The sequence below is a fragment of the Callionymus lyra genome, chromosome 11, assembly GCF_982586985.1.
Source record: "Callionymus lyra chromosome 11, fCalLyr1.hap1.1, whole genome shotgun sequence".
Lineage (NCBI taxonomy): Eukaryota > Metazoa > Chordata > Actinopteri > Syngnathiformes > Callionymidae > Callionymus > Callionymus lyra.
In genome coordinates, this window is record NC_141828.1 from 13110856 (window position 1) to 13131040 (window position 20185).

The window sequence follows — 20185 nt, forward strand, 5'->3', positions numbered from 1 at the left end:
TAAAATGAGTCAAGACCCTGTTCAAGAACTCTTTCCCGTCTAATCATAAATCTTATTTAATTTATTTTAAATGCATTTTATTTGTTTTTATAAATTGTTTACTTGTTTATTCAGTTTGTTTATTTCAATGTCACTATTTTTTATTATATTTTATTATTGTGTTTTATTCAGATACTTTGAGTTAATTTGTATGTATTTATTATTTTTATATTTACTCTCATCACCATAAAAATATTCCTGTGTTGTGTTTACAACACTGGCAATAATTTTTATTATTTAATATTGATTTAACATGATTTAGATTTCTCTAAAATCGACCTCACTGGCTTCCATAATTAAATATGCAGTGGTGGTCGTTCACCTTGACCCAACAACGACACAAGGGATACCACAAACACATTAGTTTTCGGCCTCCGGGTCACCTTGACCCTGAGGTAACACAAGGGTTGAGCAGTGCCTGCGAATAATAAAGGGGTTCAAGTCAGTCTAGGAGAGACACCTGCATTATTATCCAGTGAGACTTTAAAAGTGTGAAACCGAATGTCATCTTTAAAAACTTCCAGCCTCACCATGCTGGTGGCATTAACTCATCCTGTGACCTCATGGCCGCGGCGGACCTCACTCCCCGCCAGCATTTGACCTTCTGCCTCGTCGCTGTCAGGCTGCGTATTCTTCAGACGTTTAACCTCGACGCTACATGTGCAGTAGATCAATTATACATGCTAATATGCCCGCAAATGCGTCACCACAAAAACAAGGACCTGCCTATTTACACGGCACACTCAACGGCATGTGGTCGATCGAGCGGAAACATACATTTCTTATGTGAAGAGTCATTCCTTTTATTTCTCAATACGACATTTCCTTGTGAGCCCCGCCGTTGATTACATTTATTTTTCATTGCTTACACGCAAACATTTCTCGAGGGAAAACACACAAGGTTGAGGCGGCTCCTGAGGTTGAAAGTATTCAGAGTTCAAAAGGTTAATATGTTGTGGTGCATTAGTCTAATCAGCCCATTTCATGGTCGCCTGAACCAGGACTACCACAGTTGTTACTTCCACTCTTAGGAGAATAGGTCACGAGAAAGAAAATAATTGCCTCCTTCCGTGAGTTCTGTTGCTAAATGTAAATAATTTTTCGGTCGATCCTATGACCATCCTTGACCAACTGTATTAAAACCAGACTAATAATAATATAAGTATTATAACCATACTTTTGTTTGCTAAACTTTATATTTATATAAACTATATATTTCTTGTTCATTTTAGTGTCTAATTGACTCAAATAAAAATGAAATTCCAGTTTTAGGCTCACAGTGACCAAAAATAGACCCTCATTGTTCATCCATCATTTATGTGAACAAGAATTTAATTCAATTTAAGTGATATTTCAGTAAAGGCTTGTATATTCGATTCACAAAAAGCATTATGTCAAATTAATCGTGTGTTTAAAAATCAGCTGGCGGTTGTGTTTTTGGATTGGTAGAGAATATTCACGTCTCCCATCCAATCACTGACGGTTAAATATAGAATACTGCAGACTTTGAAACATGGACGGCCGTGTGAATTTTATTTGGGTCAGTTTTGGTTCACTCTGGGTCGGCGCATCATTCCTGTTCTCCAAATATAAACTACGTGATCCACAAATTCTATTCAAGAGTGATTTCATTTCAAACCGTGGACCCATTCCACTAAAGTCTGGATCCAATTGTAATCAGTGTCATTTTGTCAAACATTTTCCTGGGATTAAATAAATACGCAGTTTTTTTGTAGAGGCAGTAATAATATATAAATATATATATATATATTTTTTTTTTTTACAGAGCATCAAAACTATTTTGGCGTGGATGAAAATCTGGGACCTGTGGCGGTCAGCGTCCGCAGGGAGCGGCTGGATGAAGGGAAAGAGAAGGACGGGATGCAATTCAACTATCGTGTCACCTTCAGGACGAGCCAGGTAATGAAAATGTCATCATTTATCACCGTATTCATGGGGAGTCGAGCTCCGCCGTGCATTGCAAGATCATTTTTATGCATCATGAAGCAGGAAAAAAACAGATTCTATTCCATTTAAAGGATAAAATTGACGCAAATGTTTATATAAAAGCACCGTTTTTTCTGGGTTTATCTTTCTCTGATTACCACTGTGACTTTTCTAAGACTATATATATATGTATACTGTATATATATATATATATATATATATATATATATATATTAATGTAAAGTCACACTGCCCTACTAGCCTTACAACGTAAATGTATTTTGAATTTAGACAAGTAAAGACAAAATATTAATAACCACTTTAAAAACTCATCACTGCAGCTGTGTTTGATTTTTATTATCATTGTGTTTTTGTCATACATCATTAGAGAAAATGTGTTTCTTTGCTTCTAGAAAGTCCAATTAACTAAATAAATCTTGCTTATCATCCAAAATTAGACCCATTACAAATGCGTATCGATTCATTTGTGGAAAAATGATTGTCAAAAAAGGAAATCTGCTTAAGTTTATCCGATAAATTAATACATTATTACTGGTTTAATGACATGTAGCGCCGGTACAAGGTTAGTACTGTGTCACTACATCCACGTATGTTAAAGTCAAGTAGTCTCTGTCACAAAGACAACATGATTAATCCAGCAAGTGTCTCTCCGAGACTCCCGGTCCCTCATGTTACCAAAACCTCTCACTGGTAGAGGGTTGGTGGTCTCATCCTCCTGAATTATTCAGGTGCAACAGATGTGTCAGGCAGGGAAATGTCACTGATATCTTACTGCCATTCCGGGGTCTGAAGTGCCATTCCCATGATAAAACAATGTATCTGGGTCAACCCAGTCCTGCACGAAGATAACGCTTTGACTGCACGACCACTGGAGCGTCTATTTCGCATGTCGTCCTCATCATTTAGCTCCCGCATTCTCGGTCCCTCTAGCTTAACTCGCTGTCGAGTAATCTGATTCCACCGAACTCCACTCTTTCTCCCGGACCGTCGTTGACCCACGCGTCCGACGATCAGGCTGACAGAAAATGAGATTTGTGGGCCCAAATGAGTCGTTGAAAACAGTGTTGCAGAGTGGGTGTTTGGTGGAGACATTACTGCCGTGTTAATGGCTTTAACAGTGATACGCCACTTAACAGTGAGTGTTCAATTACACTTGGTTAATTATTCATAAAGTCTATGGCCTTTCTCGCCACACGAGGAAGCATTTAGGGAGTTGATTTTCTGATGATCATCAAATAATGGATAGTTAAATGACTTTCATGCTTTAATTTTGACTCCGTTCTGTACTTTAATTATATAAATTCACGTGGTTTTATGGCTAAATATTTCTTACATATGTTCTAGTAGTAACTTCTTTTGTTACTACTAAATGTATGTCCAATAAATATACAGTTTCTAGCAGTTGCAACATAACCTTGAGTTTTTTTGACAGAATAATCTTGTCATATATTTCTCGGTCAAAGTCTAGTTTTTTTTAGATAGTGTTGCACAAAAGTTCCTGAACTTGAACTGAATTTCAAAACAAATACAGTATATCCATAGGCCAGAAAATCACAACACCACTAGCCTTATAACTCAAATGAAATCACTTCCTGACTACCGTATTTCCCGCGCTATTAGGCGCACTTAAAAGCCTTTAATTTCCTAAAAAGAACCATAGTGTGCCTTATGATTCGGAGTGCCTTGTATATGAACATTACCTGGTGGGTGACTTGTTTACAAACACTTTCATGACTCTGCACCGACACGCCATGGGCGGGATTACGTCATTGCGTCATCACAGGTGGGATTTACGAAACACGTCACATTATGGTGGATGTCTATGGAGTGATATTAACGCCACCGGTTTGGGCAAGTGTGTCTTGGTTGTGCGCCTAATAGTGTGGAAAATACGGCAAATAAACTTTACAACGCATCTCACAGTCTCAGCTCTCATTGTCAGCTTTGAGCAGAAATTTCCAACTATTTTCTTCTAGATCTGATTTTCAGGATCCAATAAACTTTCCTGGAGTTACTGTAATTTAGAACATGTCAAATCTCTTCTGCGACCGGGTTACAATGACAATTGTTACATTATGGTGCTGTTTTCATACGATTGAAAATTAATTGAATCTTTGTCTCCTGATAGCTGACTACACTCCGGGGTGCCATCTTGGAAGATGCCATTCCGTCCACAGCTAGACACGGGACAGCCCGTGGATTGCCTCTGAAGGAAGTCCTGGAGTATGTGATCCCCGAACTGAACATCTCATGTCTGAGGCTATCCATCAGCACGCCTAAGGTTCCAGAGCAGCTCCTCAAACTGGATGAGCAAGGAGTGAGTTTGCACACTTACTAAACCTACCTTCTTTATAATCCTCATGTTTTTGAACATATTTGGATTGAGGTTAATTGCTCGATAAACAATTGATAAAAACAATTGGTAAAAACTTTGGTACATAATGAAATGAATCACAGATTATTGTATTATCATGTTTTCACATCTCGGGTTCAAAGTATTCTATGACACTATTTATACATACAACACAAACTATATGAAATAGGGTTAATTTGTTGAATGTATGCCAGCAAGACGGAGCATATTCCACTTTATTCTGCATTACCCTGATGCTAACTTCTCTCTGTCCACTTTTTTTAGCTATTACCCTGATGCTAACTTCTCTCTATCCACTTTATTTAGCTATTACCCTGATGCTAACTTCTCTCTATCTACTTTATTTAGCCTTACCTTGATGCTAACCTCTCTCTATCCACTTTATTTAGCTATTACCCTGATGCTAACTTCTCTCTATCTACTTTATTTAGCCTTACCTTGATGCTAACTTCTCTCCATCTACTTTATTTAGCCTTACCCTGATGCTAACTTCTCTCTGTCCACTTTATTTTGCCTTACCCTGATGCTAACTTCTCTCTATCTACTTTATTTAGCCTTACCTTGATGCTAACCTCTCTCTATCCACTTTATTTAGCTATTACCCTGATGCTAACTTCTCTCTATCTACTTTATTTAGCCTTACCTTGATGCTAACTTCTCTCCATCTACTTTATTTAGCCTTACCCTGATGCTAACTTCTCTCTGTCCACTTTATTTTGCCTTACCCTGATGCTAACTTCTCTCTATCTACTTTATTTAGCCTTACCCTGATGCTAACTTCTCTCTTTCCACTTTATTTTGCATTACCCTGATGCTAACCTCTCTCTATACACTTTATTCTGCATTACCCTGATGCTAACTTCTCTCTAGCCACTTTATTCTGCATTACCCTGATGCTAACTTCTCTCTATCCACTTTGTTCTGCATTACCCTGATGCTAACTTCTCTCGATCCACTTTATTCTGCATTACCCTGATGCTAACTTCTCTCTATACACTTTATTCTGCATTACCCTGATGCTAACTTCTCTCTATCCACTTTATTCTGCATTACCCTGATGCTAACTTCTCTCTATCCACTTTGTTCTGCATTACCCTGATGCTAACTTCTCTCTATCCACTTTATTTAGCTATTACCCTGATGCTAACTTCTCTCTATACACTTTATTCTGCATTACCCTGATGCTAACTTCTCTCTTTCAACTTTATTCTGCATTACCCTGATGATTACTTCTCTCAATCTACTTTATTTAGCTATTTCCCTGATGCTAACTTCTCTCTATCCACTTTATTCTGCATTAACCTGATGCTAACTTCTCTCTATCCACTTTATTCTGCATTACCCTGATGCTAACTTCTCTCTATCCACTTTGTTCTGCATTACCCTGATGCTAACTTCTCTCTATCTACTTTATTCTGCATTAACCTGATGCTAACTTCTCTTTATCCACTTTATTCTGCATTAACCTGATGCTAACTTCTCTCTATCTACTTTATTCTGCATTAACCTGATGCTAACTTCTCTCTATCTACTTTATTCTGCATTAACCTGATGCTAACTTCTCTTTATCCACTTTATTCTGCATTACCCTGATGCTAACTGCAGTTCTTGGCTCAGTGCACTGATAAGTGTACTTGTTATGTAGAAGCTGTGAACAACCTACCATGTCATATATTTGGAAGCTGTACCTCACTAAAGATGCTGCATCTGTAAAGACAATAATTCAGTGTGAACTGCGTCAGAATTACATCCTTCCATGTGTGGGCTGTTGAAGAGGAAAAGTGTAGATCAAGATGGAGTCATAAAAAAAAACACTCAATATCTTCTTTCTCTGGTGTGAAAATCAACGATTCAGACGGACCCGCTGATGAGACACTCACTGGAGAAACTTGAGAGTTTCTGATTTGGTATTCCGCTTGAATGTGGAGAGGATGTCATCTTGCATCATGGAAGTTTTGGACGAGAGGGTTATTAGTGATACTCACAGGTGTCTGAGCTGATTCATTGTGATCTAAGAGCTCTAAATGTCTCATGTGATGAGACTGCAAGTTTAAAAGTGGAGATGAGAGGCAGAACTTTTCTGAACGTTTCTTATTTTAATATGATTCAAATATTTACAATATATATTAAATAATACTTTTAAAAAACTACCACCTTTTATCTTGACCTTATGGGGATTTTTCCCGTTTTTTCTCGCACGGTAAAAACTGTAATAAAGAATATATATAGTATATATACATACGTTTTATGTACTTTACAAAGACCTCTCGTCATTTTTTAAATAAATTGTAAAATACAAACCCTGTGCCAGATTAGGTTAAATCATTACAGAAATATATTTAAAAGTGAAACAATGGTGAATAAGTGTGCATAAAACATACAGTATCAAATCAACATAAAAAAAAAAAGCAAGAGTGACTGTTGAGCCGAACCTGACCCCGAACTCCTGGCTAGTGGTCTTCTGAAAGTCTGGAATGTATTTAGAGTAAATTACTAAACCACGGCTTTGCAGTTTGTTCGACATGATTAGAAAAATCTCATTGGATTTATGTGGTTGAACTAAAATGTTTACACTGAATTGTTTACTCAGAATCTCTCTTCCTACCCATCTCTGTTTCTTGGCATTTATTCTCCCGTTATTTCCGATTCTATTATTCTATCGGACCGTGTTATGTCTGTGGCCAGAAGGTTTTTTGGTTTGATTCCAGATTGAGTTCAACCCTGTGTTTGGGTGCAATAACTAGGTCACACTCTGCATTTTGTCCTCTCCATGCATGCGTGATTTTCCTCCAGACACTCCAGTTTCCTCCCTCCGGTCAGACATGGGTTAATTATTGACCCTAAATCACCCTCATATGGTTTGGTTCTTATGTTTTCCTATGATGGACTAGCAATCTGTAATTGGTGTCACCTGTCTCTTGCCCTGTTTAGCTGGAACAAGTGAAATGAATAAATGGAACAAGTGAAATAAATAAATGACCGGAATTAAGACGGTGAAGTGAAGTTCCCGGGAGCTTCTTTTCCAAAAGCGTCAGAGAGCGTTAAGTAATGTAAAAGGCAAGCGGAAATAATATTGATAAATAATGCATTTGAACACACTTAGGTTCTGCGACATCACACATTTCATCACACTTACTTACTTAAACACAATTAACAAAGATTATCCAAATTTCTGTCCAAGTCAACCTCTAGACCATATGTCGAACTAAAAGAGATGGGAAAATACTTTGTTACTGTTTTAAATCAAATTTTAGGATTGATTTTACATTATTCACAAAGTAAAGGCAAGTTGAACTGTAGTTCGACAATGAACAAAGTCAAAATTATTGAATGTGCCACACTAGCTCAAAATCAAAGTACCGTATTTTCTGCACCATTAGACGCACCGGATTATAGGGCGCACCTTCAATGAATGGCCTATTTTAGAACTGTTTTCATAAATGCATTATGCATCCACTCGATAAAGCAGTGCTAAATGGAATGTCAACAAAACAATGAGATAAAGTCAAACTTTATTAAGCGTTCTGACAACTCCATTCACTCGCATGGTAACCATGTTCAAATGATGTTTAAAAGGCTTCAACCAGCAGCGCGTGAGACTGTGTTGTGAGCAAACAAATGTTGAGTGTGCAGCAGAGAAGTTGAGTGCGTGTATGACAGCTAGAGCGCGTGTATGACTGATTATAGCAGAGTGATTTTGAGTGTACAACAAAAACACATTCGCTCAAAACTGTGACAGTAATCTTACTCCAGCCATGATGTGACACGCGGCGTTAGTCCCACCCCGTGATGATGCAATGACGTAATTCCGCCCACGGCGTGTCGGCTCAGTCGGTACAGCGTCCTGAAAGTGTTTGTAAACAAGTCACCCACTAGGTAATGTTCATATATAAGGCGCTCCAGATTATAGTGCGCACTGTTGTTTTTTTGCTTTTAAGTGCGCCTTATAGTGCGGAAAATAAGGTAGATACATTTTCCAGTTGACATCACTAATCAATATTAAAGCCAAACTAAGTAACAGATTATCAACGTCAACAGCTACCCAGAGACTACGACAGTGTCTGGGGAAGTTGAATATTCACAGATATACTTGGAATAGATTGAGCTTCCTAAAATGAAAATACAATATCACAATCCTCTAACAGACACTTTACTAAACATAACTTTAGTTTGACACCACTGAAACATATGCTAGTTTAACCAGCCAGAATGTCAAGTCTGTTAAGTTAGATTTTCCTATTTAAGTAATGGACTGTCCAAAACTGTTCTGTTTGGCCCATTTTTGCCTCTTTGTCAGATTGAGTTTCCCGCTGCCGTTCTACAAGTGGATTTCAGTTAATCCATTTTTAAGATGCCTTTTTGGAACGTCCTCCATATTTAAATGTTGTATATATTTCCAAGTGGTCGCCCTAAATGAAACACGATCGACAGAATTCTTTTCGTAAGAGAGATTGTCTGCAGATATAATCCAAGACGGAGAAAAGTCCAGAACGGTTTCTTAAACTCTCCCCGGCAGCCACTCCTCGTATTAGACCACAAGCAAAACACGTAGTGAGGTCACATGTATATTTGGGACGTCAATATTTTCGGCTGTTTTGATCATTAATGTGTCATGCTCCTCTTGTGAAGGTTCAAAATGGGTAAGCCACCCCATAATCTACTTTTTGAGAGCGCTGGACATCCACCGCCCCTCTAATGTGTTTATGTAAGGATGCTAACATTAGAAAGGAATCATCCGAGAGGGATTTCCAAATTCTGTCATGTTACAAGCACACGCTCGCTTTTAGTTTTCTGTTGCACGACACTCATTTGAGTTTTTATGAGTGCATGTTTGCAACCAAAAAAAAAAAAAAAAAGACTTTTGTTGCAATAAAAGGATCCCGGAGAACAGCAGCTCTCTCAATAGCCGCCTGTTCAGTTGAGCAGAAAGAGTTTGTCAGCCGAAGTGGATGTAAGAGGAGAGCAGAACATATGTTGAAGTATTTTGGGTAGATTCTGGCGAGGGTGGATGGACGGGGAAATGTTTACAGCTGTTAATCAAATTTAGCCAGTGATTTTTCTTTTTCTATAACAACACGGAGCTACTTTTTCCGTTTGGACAAATCCTGTAAACTGTAAACCGATCGCTCGCCCTTTTTTTTTTCTCAATTACGTCCATTATGGGAACAACAATGTGCTAATTCACGTTCATTATCATCATTATCTATTGTTATCCTGTCTGTATCTGGAGTGTGGGGTTTTCTTTGTGGATGGTATATTGTGAAGAGCCGTAAGAAGGTGTCTCTGCACAAGCCAGAAAGAGCTCTACTGGTCATTTTGGAATATTTATGTTAATTCAAAATGAGTTCAGATTGTACGAGCTCAAGGTTTGTTTTCCGACAGCATCTGCTCAGCACGGCTCCTAGTTTGCACTGTAGAAAGAGAACTGTGTGAATCAAAATGAAATTGCTCAAACTCAGGGAAATGGCTTCTAATTACACTCGGAAGAGAAGCAGATTTAAATAGAATATGGATTGAATTTACTGTTTTACAAAATAGTAATTGAGTTGAGCCTTTATTATCGTTCTCTGGTTTCCTTGTACGGTTCCGAAAATGGTCGAGAAGTTAATCGTTGACTCCATTGACCTGTGTTTTATCCAAATTGAAATGGATCAGGATGGAATGTGTGTGTGTGTATGTAGAAATATAATGTAGCCATTCGTTTAATTGTCTATTTTAGCCTTAGTTCTGGTAGATCATAAAATATTCCAATTGGCCTATAAATCAAAGCCAGTATGCATCATAGTTAACATTTTCATTAGTACACCTAAAATAAATAGTTTTTCATCATGTTTTGACCATGTTAATACTTTTATAAAAGGGTGTTTTTATCCTTGTGGTCAGCGTAGTTTGTGCCCATAAGGTAATGTATAGAAAGTCTTGAAAAAAAACTGAGTTAATGGTCAGCTGGTCTTTCACGTTGTAAATTATTTACAATATATTTATTATCAAAAGGATGTAGTGACAAATTCAACTGATTTGTGTTTGAATAAAGCCCCTCAGTGGAACATAAAGAGACGTTTACCGATACGAACGTATCTTAGGTTTAATAAAACTTGATGAGAATGTCTCGGCACTGTTTGCTCAACGGTTAAAGCCACATTTGTTGGTGCTCAGAGCAAGCACAAATAGATTCCAGCCCCACGTCGGAAATACATCAAACTAATCTAACTCCCGCTGCGGCGGTTATTGCCGGTTCATAGATCACTTCAGCGAGTCTCTTCAGCAGAGTGTCAGGATATTAAAACTTCCAGATGAACTATATCCGGTCCCCTCCCTCTGCACTCCCTCCCGTCCTTTAGTGCTTCGCCTGCACTCTGTGTTCAGCATACACAAGGCGAACTTTAGCACTTTATTTCAACTTTAGAGACACTGTGGTGGAGACCGATGTCACTGGGATATTGTGAGTCGTCACAACATCACTCTGTTCCTTCAGGGAATTGTGTGAATCCTGTGTCTAACCTTTGTGGTTTCATCGGGTTTTTTTCTGAGAAGGATACAAAGGAACAGTTGATTGTTAACATTAACCAGCAAGTGAACTGAAACTTTGGTCAGATTGCCCTCTTAAGAATTTCTAGTCATGTCATGAGTGTCAAACATGAGCAGCAACATTGTATCACAATAAATTCATTCTTATCTTGAAGTCTTTCTTCTTGATTAAATGTCAAACTTAAACTTGGAAAAACTAAAGCTTTCCTGTTACACTTGAGTCCACTTGGACTGGGATTTGGTGATATTCCAAAAGACGCTTTGAGATCCTTCTTCTTAAAGCCATCATATACACAGAAATTTCTATATTTACCATCTTAAATGGCTTTTTTTGTGTTGCTGTAGTTGTGAATTTCATCTTTATTGGTGGTGATAGAAGTGCGTTGAAATTCGAAAGCTTTATCTCTTAATACGACTGTCACTTGATGATTATCGTGAACTATTCAAAGATATCAACCAACTTTCAAATCACAACAGAAACATCATCTCAATCCATCTTTAACTTGATAAATGTTATTTATTGTGATATATATCTCAGGCTTAAATACTATTGCTCTTTCATGGATATATATTGTTCTATTTAAGATGACAATGGATATATAATTTCATTTTTAAACCCCTAATTCTCAGATCATTTTTCTATTTTCTTTAAATTAGCTCAATTAAGAATTGTCCTCCAACTTTGCTTCAAAAAACGAACCCGTTTCTGACTCATGAAATAGTTTGTCTTTATTCAAGGATTCATCAAGTATATTAGACGTTCTGTTGATGTACTTACGTCCTTTAAAAATGTCTTGTTTCAAATCATATATTGAAACTGTGCGGTGGCATCAGGTCATCTTTTCTTTAGTCGGATCCACTGAAAGTCGCACAAAGGCAAATAAGATTAACAAAAAGAACCCTGTGAACTAAGAAAAACTGCCTTTCCATGTTGTTAAATGCAGCAGCAGATTATTACTGATAGAATTGAGTTTTTGTCGCCGACTGCGACCATTTTTCTCTTCAATCTCGCTCTCCATATTGAGAACTTGGTTCACATAATCCACTTTTTTTAATGGCGGACGCTGCTGCGCCTGATGTTATAACAGCTTTCGGTCACTGCAGGTAGACGGCCTATTAGTCAAAGTAACCATGACGACGGTGTCAACAGCTCCTCGGGAGTAAGACTGTCTGAAAAGAGCGAGTAGACGATTCCAATTTGGCTCACTTTATGAAGCATTTCGCCGCTCCTGTATTTCCAAGACACCTTTTTTTTTTTGATTTGTCGCATCGACGTATTGATCCGTGTCCAAGATAAAAGGGTTTACTTGAGCTTTGAGTATGGGGCAACAGGTGCCCTGCACAGAAGGGGTGTTTAGGGGGGTGTGAAGGGGGGGCTTTTTCATCTATTTCCCCCCCATTGACTCGGCTTCCTGGCTGCCATCAGGGAGCTGAAGTGCAATAAAAGATTCATGCAAGTGGAGCCGCTTCTCACTCTCACCGTGTTGGCAATATCAGTATTAGCTTTTCTTTTTCTTTGTGCTTCTTCCAAGAGTTCAACTTTGGGTAATGCTTTTCCTCTTTGAAATGTACATTTTACAATGTTAAAGCACATATGTGTTTGTAATAAAAAAAAGCAGTTTTCCTCTAATTACCATGATGGATTTCTCTGTGAGCGTCTCCATATTTGTCCACAGCTTTATGTTAAGTAGCTTAACTATTAGCTTGATTTATCATCTCCTTCCCGGAGTATTCATAGCCGGGATTTACGAAGGGGGATTTTCTAGCTCGCTCTCGAAAAAAAAAAAAAAAAAGGTTATGCAGGTCACCACATTAGCTGTGACGCCATGCAAAGTGGGTCCTCACGTTCGTTTGAGTGCATCCCATACAGGAGTGCGTGTGATGGTTGCAGACCCCGCGACAGGAAACGATACTTATTCACCGAGTGTTTCCCCCCCTTTTGCACAGCTGAGCTTCCAGCACAAGGTGGGCGTGCTCTACTGCAAGGCGGGCCAGAGCACCGAGGAGGAGATGTACAACAACGAGAGCGCCAGCCCCGCGTTGGAAGAGTTCTTGGATCTGCTGGGCCAGCGGGTGCGACTCAAAGGCTTCACCAAGTACCGAGCTCAGCTGGATAACAAGAGTAAGATAAAAACACACACCGCACGGAACCAAAACAAACAAAAGTCCACACTTTTTCTAATCCTATCCTTTCTAACTCGGATATCGATCTCCGGCCGACGTTTCTCAAAACACCAGCTGAGAATAAAGCATTAGCGGCCGTGAAGTCGAAAACGGAAGTTTCCCCTTCTCCCTATGAGACAATGAGCATTTGGATTAAATGTAAGATGATTAGCGGCAATAATCACATCTCTGTTCCTCTGAATTTAAAGGGGGTTAAGCTGCTGCACCTTTAATCTAGCTTCAGATTACTGTCTGGATGCTGCGAAAGCTCGTCCTCGACACCACCGTTAATAAAACGGATTTCCTTTTCAAATCGCTCGGCCCCTAATCACAGGATTTCAACTTCATACCAGTAAAACTAAAAAAAAGCACCAGGAGAGCAAATGCCTCCTCCAAGGAGCTCATGTTGCATGACTTTGTGAAAAAACACCAAATACTATAAAATAAATAATTAAATAGCTGCAAAATATAATGTCTGCTGCTCGGATATGAACCTTCTTCTTGAAGCTCTTTCAATTTGTTTATCCCGTGTGTTATCTCAGGGTCAGGGTGACCCAACGGCCTGAAAACAAATGTGTTTGTGGTATCCCCTTTGTTTGTCTCTGGGACAAGTTGAACGACCTCTACCACTGCATATGTATTTCTGGAAGCCAGGGAGGTCGTTCACCTTAGCCCAGAGACAACACATTTGTTTTCAGGCCGTTGGGTCAAATTGACCCTGAGGGTAAAACAAGAGTTTCCTATTTCTTACTATTTCTAATCGAAGAAAGTAAACGTTGTAACTAAATTGTCCTAAATCAACTTGAAGCTACAGAAAACCACCAAAAATTAAAGTCTTTTATGTCAACAAACACAAAACCTCCTTTGTAGATGTAATAAACTCTCCTGTTCAGCTTTTAATACCTCTAATGTTTTTAATTATAACTTAATAAGCTTTTATTTGATCAGATTGGACTTCATAATAGGTCATGTTTTTTATTAAGGTTCCCTTTTCTTGGTTTTTCTTTTTTATCTAGTGTTACCTTGAAAGCTGCCTTTTAATATTTATTTGTCTTTGAACTCAAACACTCAAAAAGTAATTAAATAAAGTTTTCTGGAAACATTAATAATTGGAAAAAGAAACAGGATGTAGTAGGTTCTGGTAGGAAAATTCCTGTTTTGACGTTTAAAAATGTACTTGTATGTCTACTATGTGCTGCTACACTAAAGACTTACAGCAACACTAAGTAAGTAAGTAAGTAATTTTTATTTGTATAGCGCTTTTCCAGACCAGGGTCACAAGGCGCTTAAACAATCAAAGCAATACTCAATTAAATATATACTTTAAATACTTTAAAGGGGCAAAAACAGGAAACTTGACTAAGAAAACAGCGTACAATGTAAAAATGAAGGTACATTTGAACAAAATAAGACCCTACATAAATGGATGTAATAATTCACTTTATAATTTTAAAATGTTGGGTTTCCCAATCTAAACATGTTTTGTGTTACAGCGGACTCGACAGGCACACACTCTCTGTACACCACCTACAAGGACTACGAGCTGATGTTCCACGTGTCCACCATGCTCCCCTACACGCCCAACAACAGACAACAGGTCGGTCAACATCACTCCATACAAACCACAATTCAATTTACCCCCGCCGACCTCCCCCCCCCCTCCACCCTCCCCACAGTGGAGTAGCATCTAATGGAAGTAATAAGTCCCTTGAAAGATGGCTCCAATTCTGAGTCCTGTCTATTTTCCTCTAGAGGCTCATTTTACCGCCATAATGATCTATCAGATGAAAGTATGAGCATTGCCATGGAGACGGTACCTCATGGTAGGATTTTAATCAGTCCGTCCCCCGGGGGGGGTTGGACCTGACGTCGCGTTCGACGTGCCTCGATGTCTGCGCTAACAAGTGGAATGAAGTGGGTGCAGCGGTGGGCTGGTAAAAACCTACAATCATAGAGGCGTGAGCTCCTTCGCCTGTGCAGGATTAACGTTGGTTTGTGACAAACAAAGAAACACTTTTTTTTCCAGAATCGTGTGTCGACGTTCGGAAGGAATGTCTTTCTCTCTCCCCACATCCTAATTTACAGGAGGGTGTAATTTAATCCCGGGTCTTAATCTTCAGGGAAGAGCCAAGCCGAGCTCACACCACTCATCCCTTCATCCTTTCCAATTCACCTCTGCACCTTCTAATCCTGTCTGCCCCAGGCTTTTGCTAACCGTCGCTGAAAAAAAACCCGAAAACCAAACAATCATTGTGTCCTGGCCCCGGGTCTGACAATGGAGGCGGTTTAATTGATGTTCGGCCAGATGAATCCCCTTAATCCTAAAATTCTTTCATCTCCAAAGTTCAAGTTGCTAAAATGTCTTGTGGTTACCTGACGCTTCACTGAGTCATTTTTTGTTTGCCCCCCCCCCCCCCCCCCCCCCGAAAAGTGGGGGGGGGAAAAACAAACAACCCAAAAACAAAAACATCTCAATCTCTGCATTATTTACAAGATGCCCTCTTTTTTCGTTTGTTTCTACTTTTTTTGTAGTTATTAAGAAAGAGGCACATCGGCAACGACATCGTCACCATAGTGTTCCAGGAGCCGGGAGCGCTTCCTTTCACTCCCAAAAACATCCGCTCGCATTTCCAGCACGTGTTCGTCATCGTCAAGGTTCACAACCCCTGCACGGAAAACGTCTGCTACAGGTATGTGGAGGAAAGAGTTCATGAAGGAGGAGTAATGAAGAACAAGAGACGTCAGTTAACTGTATTATGATTATAGTTAAAACTCAGTTTAAGAGTTGATTATGCTGAAAAGTACCCTTCATGAAAGTAGTTCATAATAAAATGTATTCTGATCTTTTTTAGTAAACCATTAAAGCATTTTCTTTTACTTAATTTAAATTAATAAATGTCATTTTAAATGCCATTATTACTTAAATATTCTAATATGAATTCAAATTGTAGTTAATTTCTCATTAAAATGTCCTTAGTTAGTCTTTATATATTGGTATTTTATTTGTTTCCAACAAATTTGACTCTTAACTTAGGCATGATTAACTTATTTATAATTAAATAAAATATGTTGGATCAAAGGCTTATAAAAAAACCGTATTAAAATATGTTTCACTTTTCTAAAATACTTCATCCTACTTTGAATACATGACAAAAATTGTTAATTTTTTTGTAATTTCTGGCGGTAATACCTTCTTTACATTTTAATACAACTACCTGGGTATTCTTACTTTCCAAACATATCACAAAGAATGCTAATCATTTTTAAATAAAACGTGACTCCTGACCAACTCCTGACTGGTTGCTCAACTTTAACATTATTATTTAACATTTGTTATCTTGAAGAGCAGCTAAATATTACATTTTGAATCACTATAAATAGTTTTAGTTAAATCCCGGTATTACAACTTAAATAAACAAGCTAATAAACAACCCCCAAATATTACATGTATATGATACTTTTTATGTATGGTTTTTATTTACTACAGAATTACATTTTAATATATATTTATATATATGGTATAGTATGTATTTGACAATTTGAGTTGATGATTAGGCCAATATTTATCCCATATTTCCTAAATCTATTTTAACATGTGCAGGTCAATTTCAAAGAGTATCTTTCCTCAAAGGCATCATAAAAGTTCTAAGGGGTCAAATTTGTTGCACTACATTTGATGTCTGCTATAAACCCGGAGAGTCGGTGCCGTCGAGTCAACCCGCTAAACACTGCTGCTTTTCATCACGCGATAAAAGGCAAATTAACATCCTCTAGGTGATTTAGAGGAACGTGTTTATCTTTTGATGTGCTTTGCATAATTGTTTTCACGCCAAATGGTTCCGCGTGAACTTTTCGGAGCTGCTAATTTGAAAGAATAATAACAGCCCGCTGAGTGCTTTCTATGGTTTCTGTCACGACTTCACAGTAATTCCTGGGACGTGCCGGATTCGCCGGCTCTTTCATCCTCGCGGTGATGATACAGTTATTATCTTTAGAGACACCTGGAAATTATGACTTGCACCTCCTTTCTCTGTTCCTGAGCGAAGGGCAGCTCTTTGTGAAACGCAGCAGGTTGTTTCAGACGATACGTTTTGTGTTTCATGCTCCATTTTTGTTCTTAAAGTTATAGCTCAGTATCTGATTGATTGATTTTTTTTTGTTAGCGTGGCTGTATCCAGATCTAAAGACGTGCCCCCCTTCGGTCCGCCCATCCCCAAGTCCGTGACGTTCCCCAAATCAGCGGTTTTTAGGGACTTCCTCCTCGCCAAGGTCATCAACGGCGAAAACGCCGCGCACAAATCCGAGAAGTTCCGCGCCATGGCGACCCGTACGCGGCAGGAGTACCTCAAGGACTTGGCGGAGAACTTTGTCAGCACCGCTTCGATCGACTCCACCGTCAAGTTCAGCTTCATCACGCTCGGCGCCAAGAAGAAGGAGAAGGTGAAGCCCAGGAAGGACGCGCACCTGTTCAGCGTCGGCGCCATAACGTGGAGCGTTCTGGCCCGGGACTTCGGCCAGTCCATGGACGTGGACTGCTTGCTCGGCATATCCAACGAGTTCATTGTCCTCATTGAAGAGGAATCCAGAAACGTAGTATTCAACTGTTCTTGCCGCGACGTCATCGGATGGACCTCAGGGATTATGAGCATCCGGATCTTCTACGAGCGCGGGGAGTGCGTGATGCTATCGGCCCACGACAACTGCGGCGAGGACATCCGGGAGATGGTGCAAAGATTAGAGGTACAGAATTTAAAAAAAGATATGATTTCTTATTGTGTGCTGGTTTAAGTGTCTCTTAAATTGTTCCAGGACCTCTATTATACTCATCAGTATGTTTCTTGTTGCACAAAACTCTCATTTAATTAAGATAGTTACTTTAGAAAATACGCTTAAGCCCCGCCCACTCTGTTCTGATTGGTCACAAAAACACGAGTTGCATTCAAGGACTCATGTAAATTTCAACTCAGCCCTGAAACTCCCGTTTTGTACATTAAAAATGAATAATAAAAATAAGGTTTGCTGCTTAATGTACACATTACAAAAACACCTAAAGGCAGAAAAAACCCTCACTATGTTTACATAAATATGTATTTTGTTTCACGATTAACATGTAGTTACTTAACTGATTTATGGCTTCTAGGGGAGGACAATCCACCAGACTGACGTCAGAATATAAATATAATTTAAATCGTAATCTCATTTGGCGAGATTTCAGACGGGAGAGAACCTTATTAAGTAATAACTTGAAAACGGAGAAATGTCATGATAAATGACCTACTGCGTTTTGAAGAGGACCACTTCAACATTTAGAACAAAAAGTCAGGAGAGTTGGGTTTTCACATTAGGTGCTCTTTAACCTTTTTCCCATGATACATTACACTTTCAATATCTGTCAGTTGTTCAACATTAACATTCTTGGCGGTATTATAAAAGTTTAAATGGATAAAAGGGGAGCACTGAGTTGCTTTTGTAAGAAAGTAAGAACTTTTAAAAGAAAATTTTGACTTATGGGACCATTTTTTTTTTTCTTGGATAAGTCAATGTCCAGGAGGTTTAGCTGGTGGTAAGACATGAACTGAACCTGAACCAAAACCGAATATTTTGTCATATTTGGTTAAGTAAGACTCGCACTACACACAACAACTAGCCTTCTAGCTCAAATGTTTTGTAACTCGGTGTGTACTCTTGAACTTCTGCGCTCCGAGGCTCGATCCCTCTCTGTGAACTTGTCGATGACTCTATATTTAGCAAGTTTAACATACCAAAAATAAGTGGAAAAGCTCCTGTTTTCTGCTTTTAGAAGCTGTTTGATTTTGCCTATCATTTTGGGGTAATTTTACAGAGACATGACAAAGCTCAAGCACAATCGCTGGAGCTTTACTTGTTGATCAGGTCTGTGTTTCGACCGCAGAAAAGATAGAAAGATGGATAGATGGATGGATAAAACTTTATTGATCCCTCTGGAGGTCTACTGCGGGAAATTGTTTTTTCAGCCAGCACACAGCAACACAGACAGTAGATTCATAAAAAACAAGAACAAAGTTTCTATAAAAAGAAAGTGCAAGATGACGCAATCTAAGTCTAAAGATAAAGAACAGACGATAAAATACTGTCGTAACAGTAACCTAAGCATAATAGCTGATGGTGTTTGAACTTTCTAGTTAGCATACATTTTCAAGAAGTAATTTATGATGGACATTAAAGGGTCAAGGAAACACAACATAGAAGGAGAGGTTAACTTCGTGGCTGATATGTCCGTGAAGTAGCCTTGATATAAGAAACTTTACTATCAACATGAGGCCAATTTAAGACACATGGGATTTCCTGAATGATTGCTCTGGCTCCTCCACTGATTGTACATTTCCAGCAGAATGCGAACCTCTATAGTGTCCACTTATGTCAAGTATATTTCCCATCCTGCCCCATGATTGTCTCATTCCTTACTTGATGCAGCACTGTCCACTCCACTGCTTATACTTCCTTCCCCCCCTTAAGCACCTTGTTACATCCACTGGGTTCGTGTGTTTGACGTTATCGTTCTCCACCCAAGAGGAAGACCTTACATTTTTAATAACGTTTGACATCGCCTGCCCGGCTTATCAAAGGAGGAAGAAAAAAAACAACCTCTGGCCGGCCAGTCAGTTTGTACACTAAGCAGCCGAATTAAGGGATATTTGTGGTTCCAGTTTCTGCTTGTGGTCATTCTGTGGTTAAACGATGGATTTTTGAAAATATTGCTCCTACCACAGTGGCTTACTTCTAACAACCGAACCATGTTATTTCATTTCAATCATGTCAGGCCGAAATGTTGCATGTTTAACCTTCCGCTCGTCCGTCCTGTCAGATCTCCTGATTCGCTTCCATGCACAGGTTTCTCCTTTTACTTATGTTTTTCCTCCCGTCTGCATCTGGAGCATTCCTAAAAGTTTTACAGATGGATTACGGCGTCACTGTTTTTCCTAAATCCCCCCCCCCCCTGCTCGTGTCCAGCTGGGCTCCTTGGCACCGTGTGGACCCGTGAGTGTTACCTGAAGGTGAAGCTGTCAGATTCCAACATGAGTTTTCAACCTCCCGCTGATAAATATATTTGGCTCGCTACTCCCGAGTTCGTAG

The 20185-nt window shown here is 39.0% G+C and overlaps 1 protein-coding gene across 3 annotated transcripts in view; it reads left to right on the forward strand.

The window, feature by feature from the left end:
• Window positions 1–20185, forward strand: part of sipa1l2a (signal-induced proliferation-associated 1like 2, genome duplicate a) — a 110604-nt gene that overhangs the window by 44197 nt on the left and 46222 nt on the right. For all 3 annotated transcript variants that reach the window (XM_087802749.1, XM_087802750.1, XM_087802752.1), the window contains exons 4-9: window positions 1826–1959; window positions 4136–4324; window positions 12857–13031; window positions 14566–14669; window positions 15605–15762; window positions 17236–17812. In XM_087802749.1, the coding sequence (XP_087658875.1) occupies window positions 1826–1959; window positions 4136–4324; window positions 12857–13031; window positions 14566–14669; window positions 15605–15762; window positions 17236–17812 (1337 nt within the window). The remainder of the gene's footprint in view (window positions 1–1825; window positions 1960–4135; window positions 4325–12856; window positions 13032–14565; window positions 14670–15604; window positions 15763–17235; window positions 17813–20185) is intronic.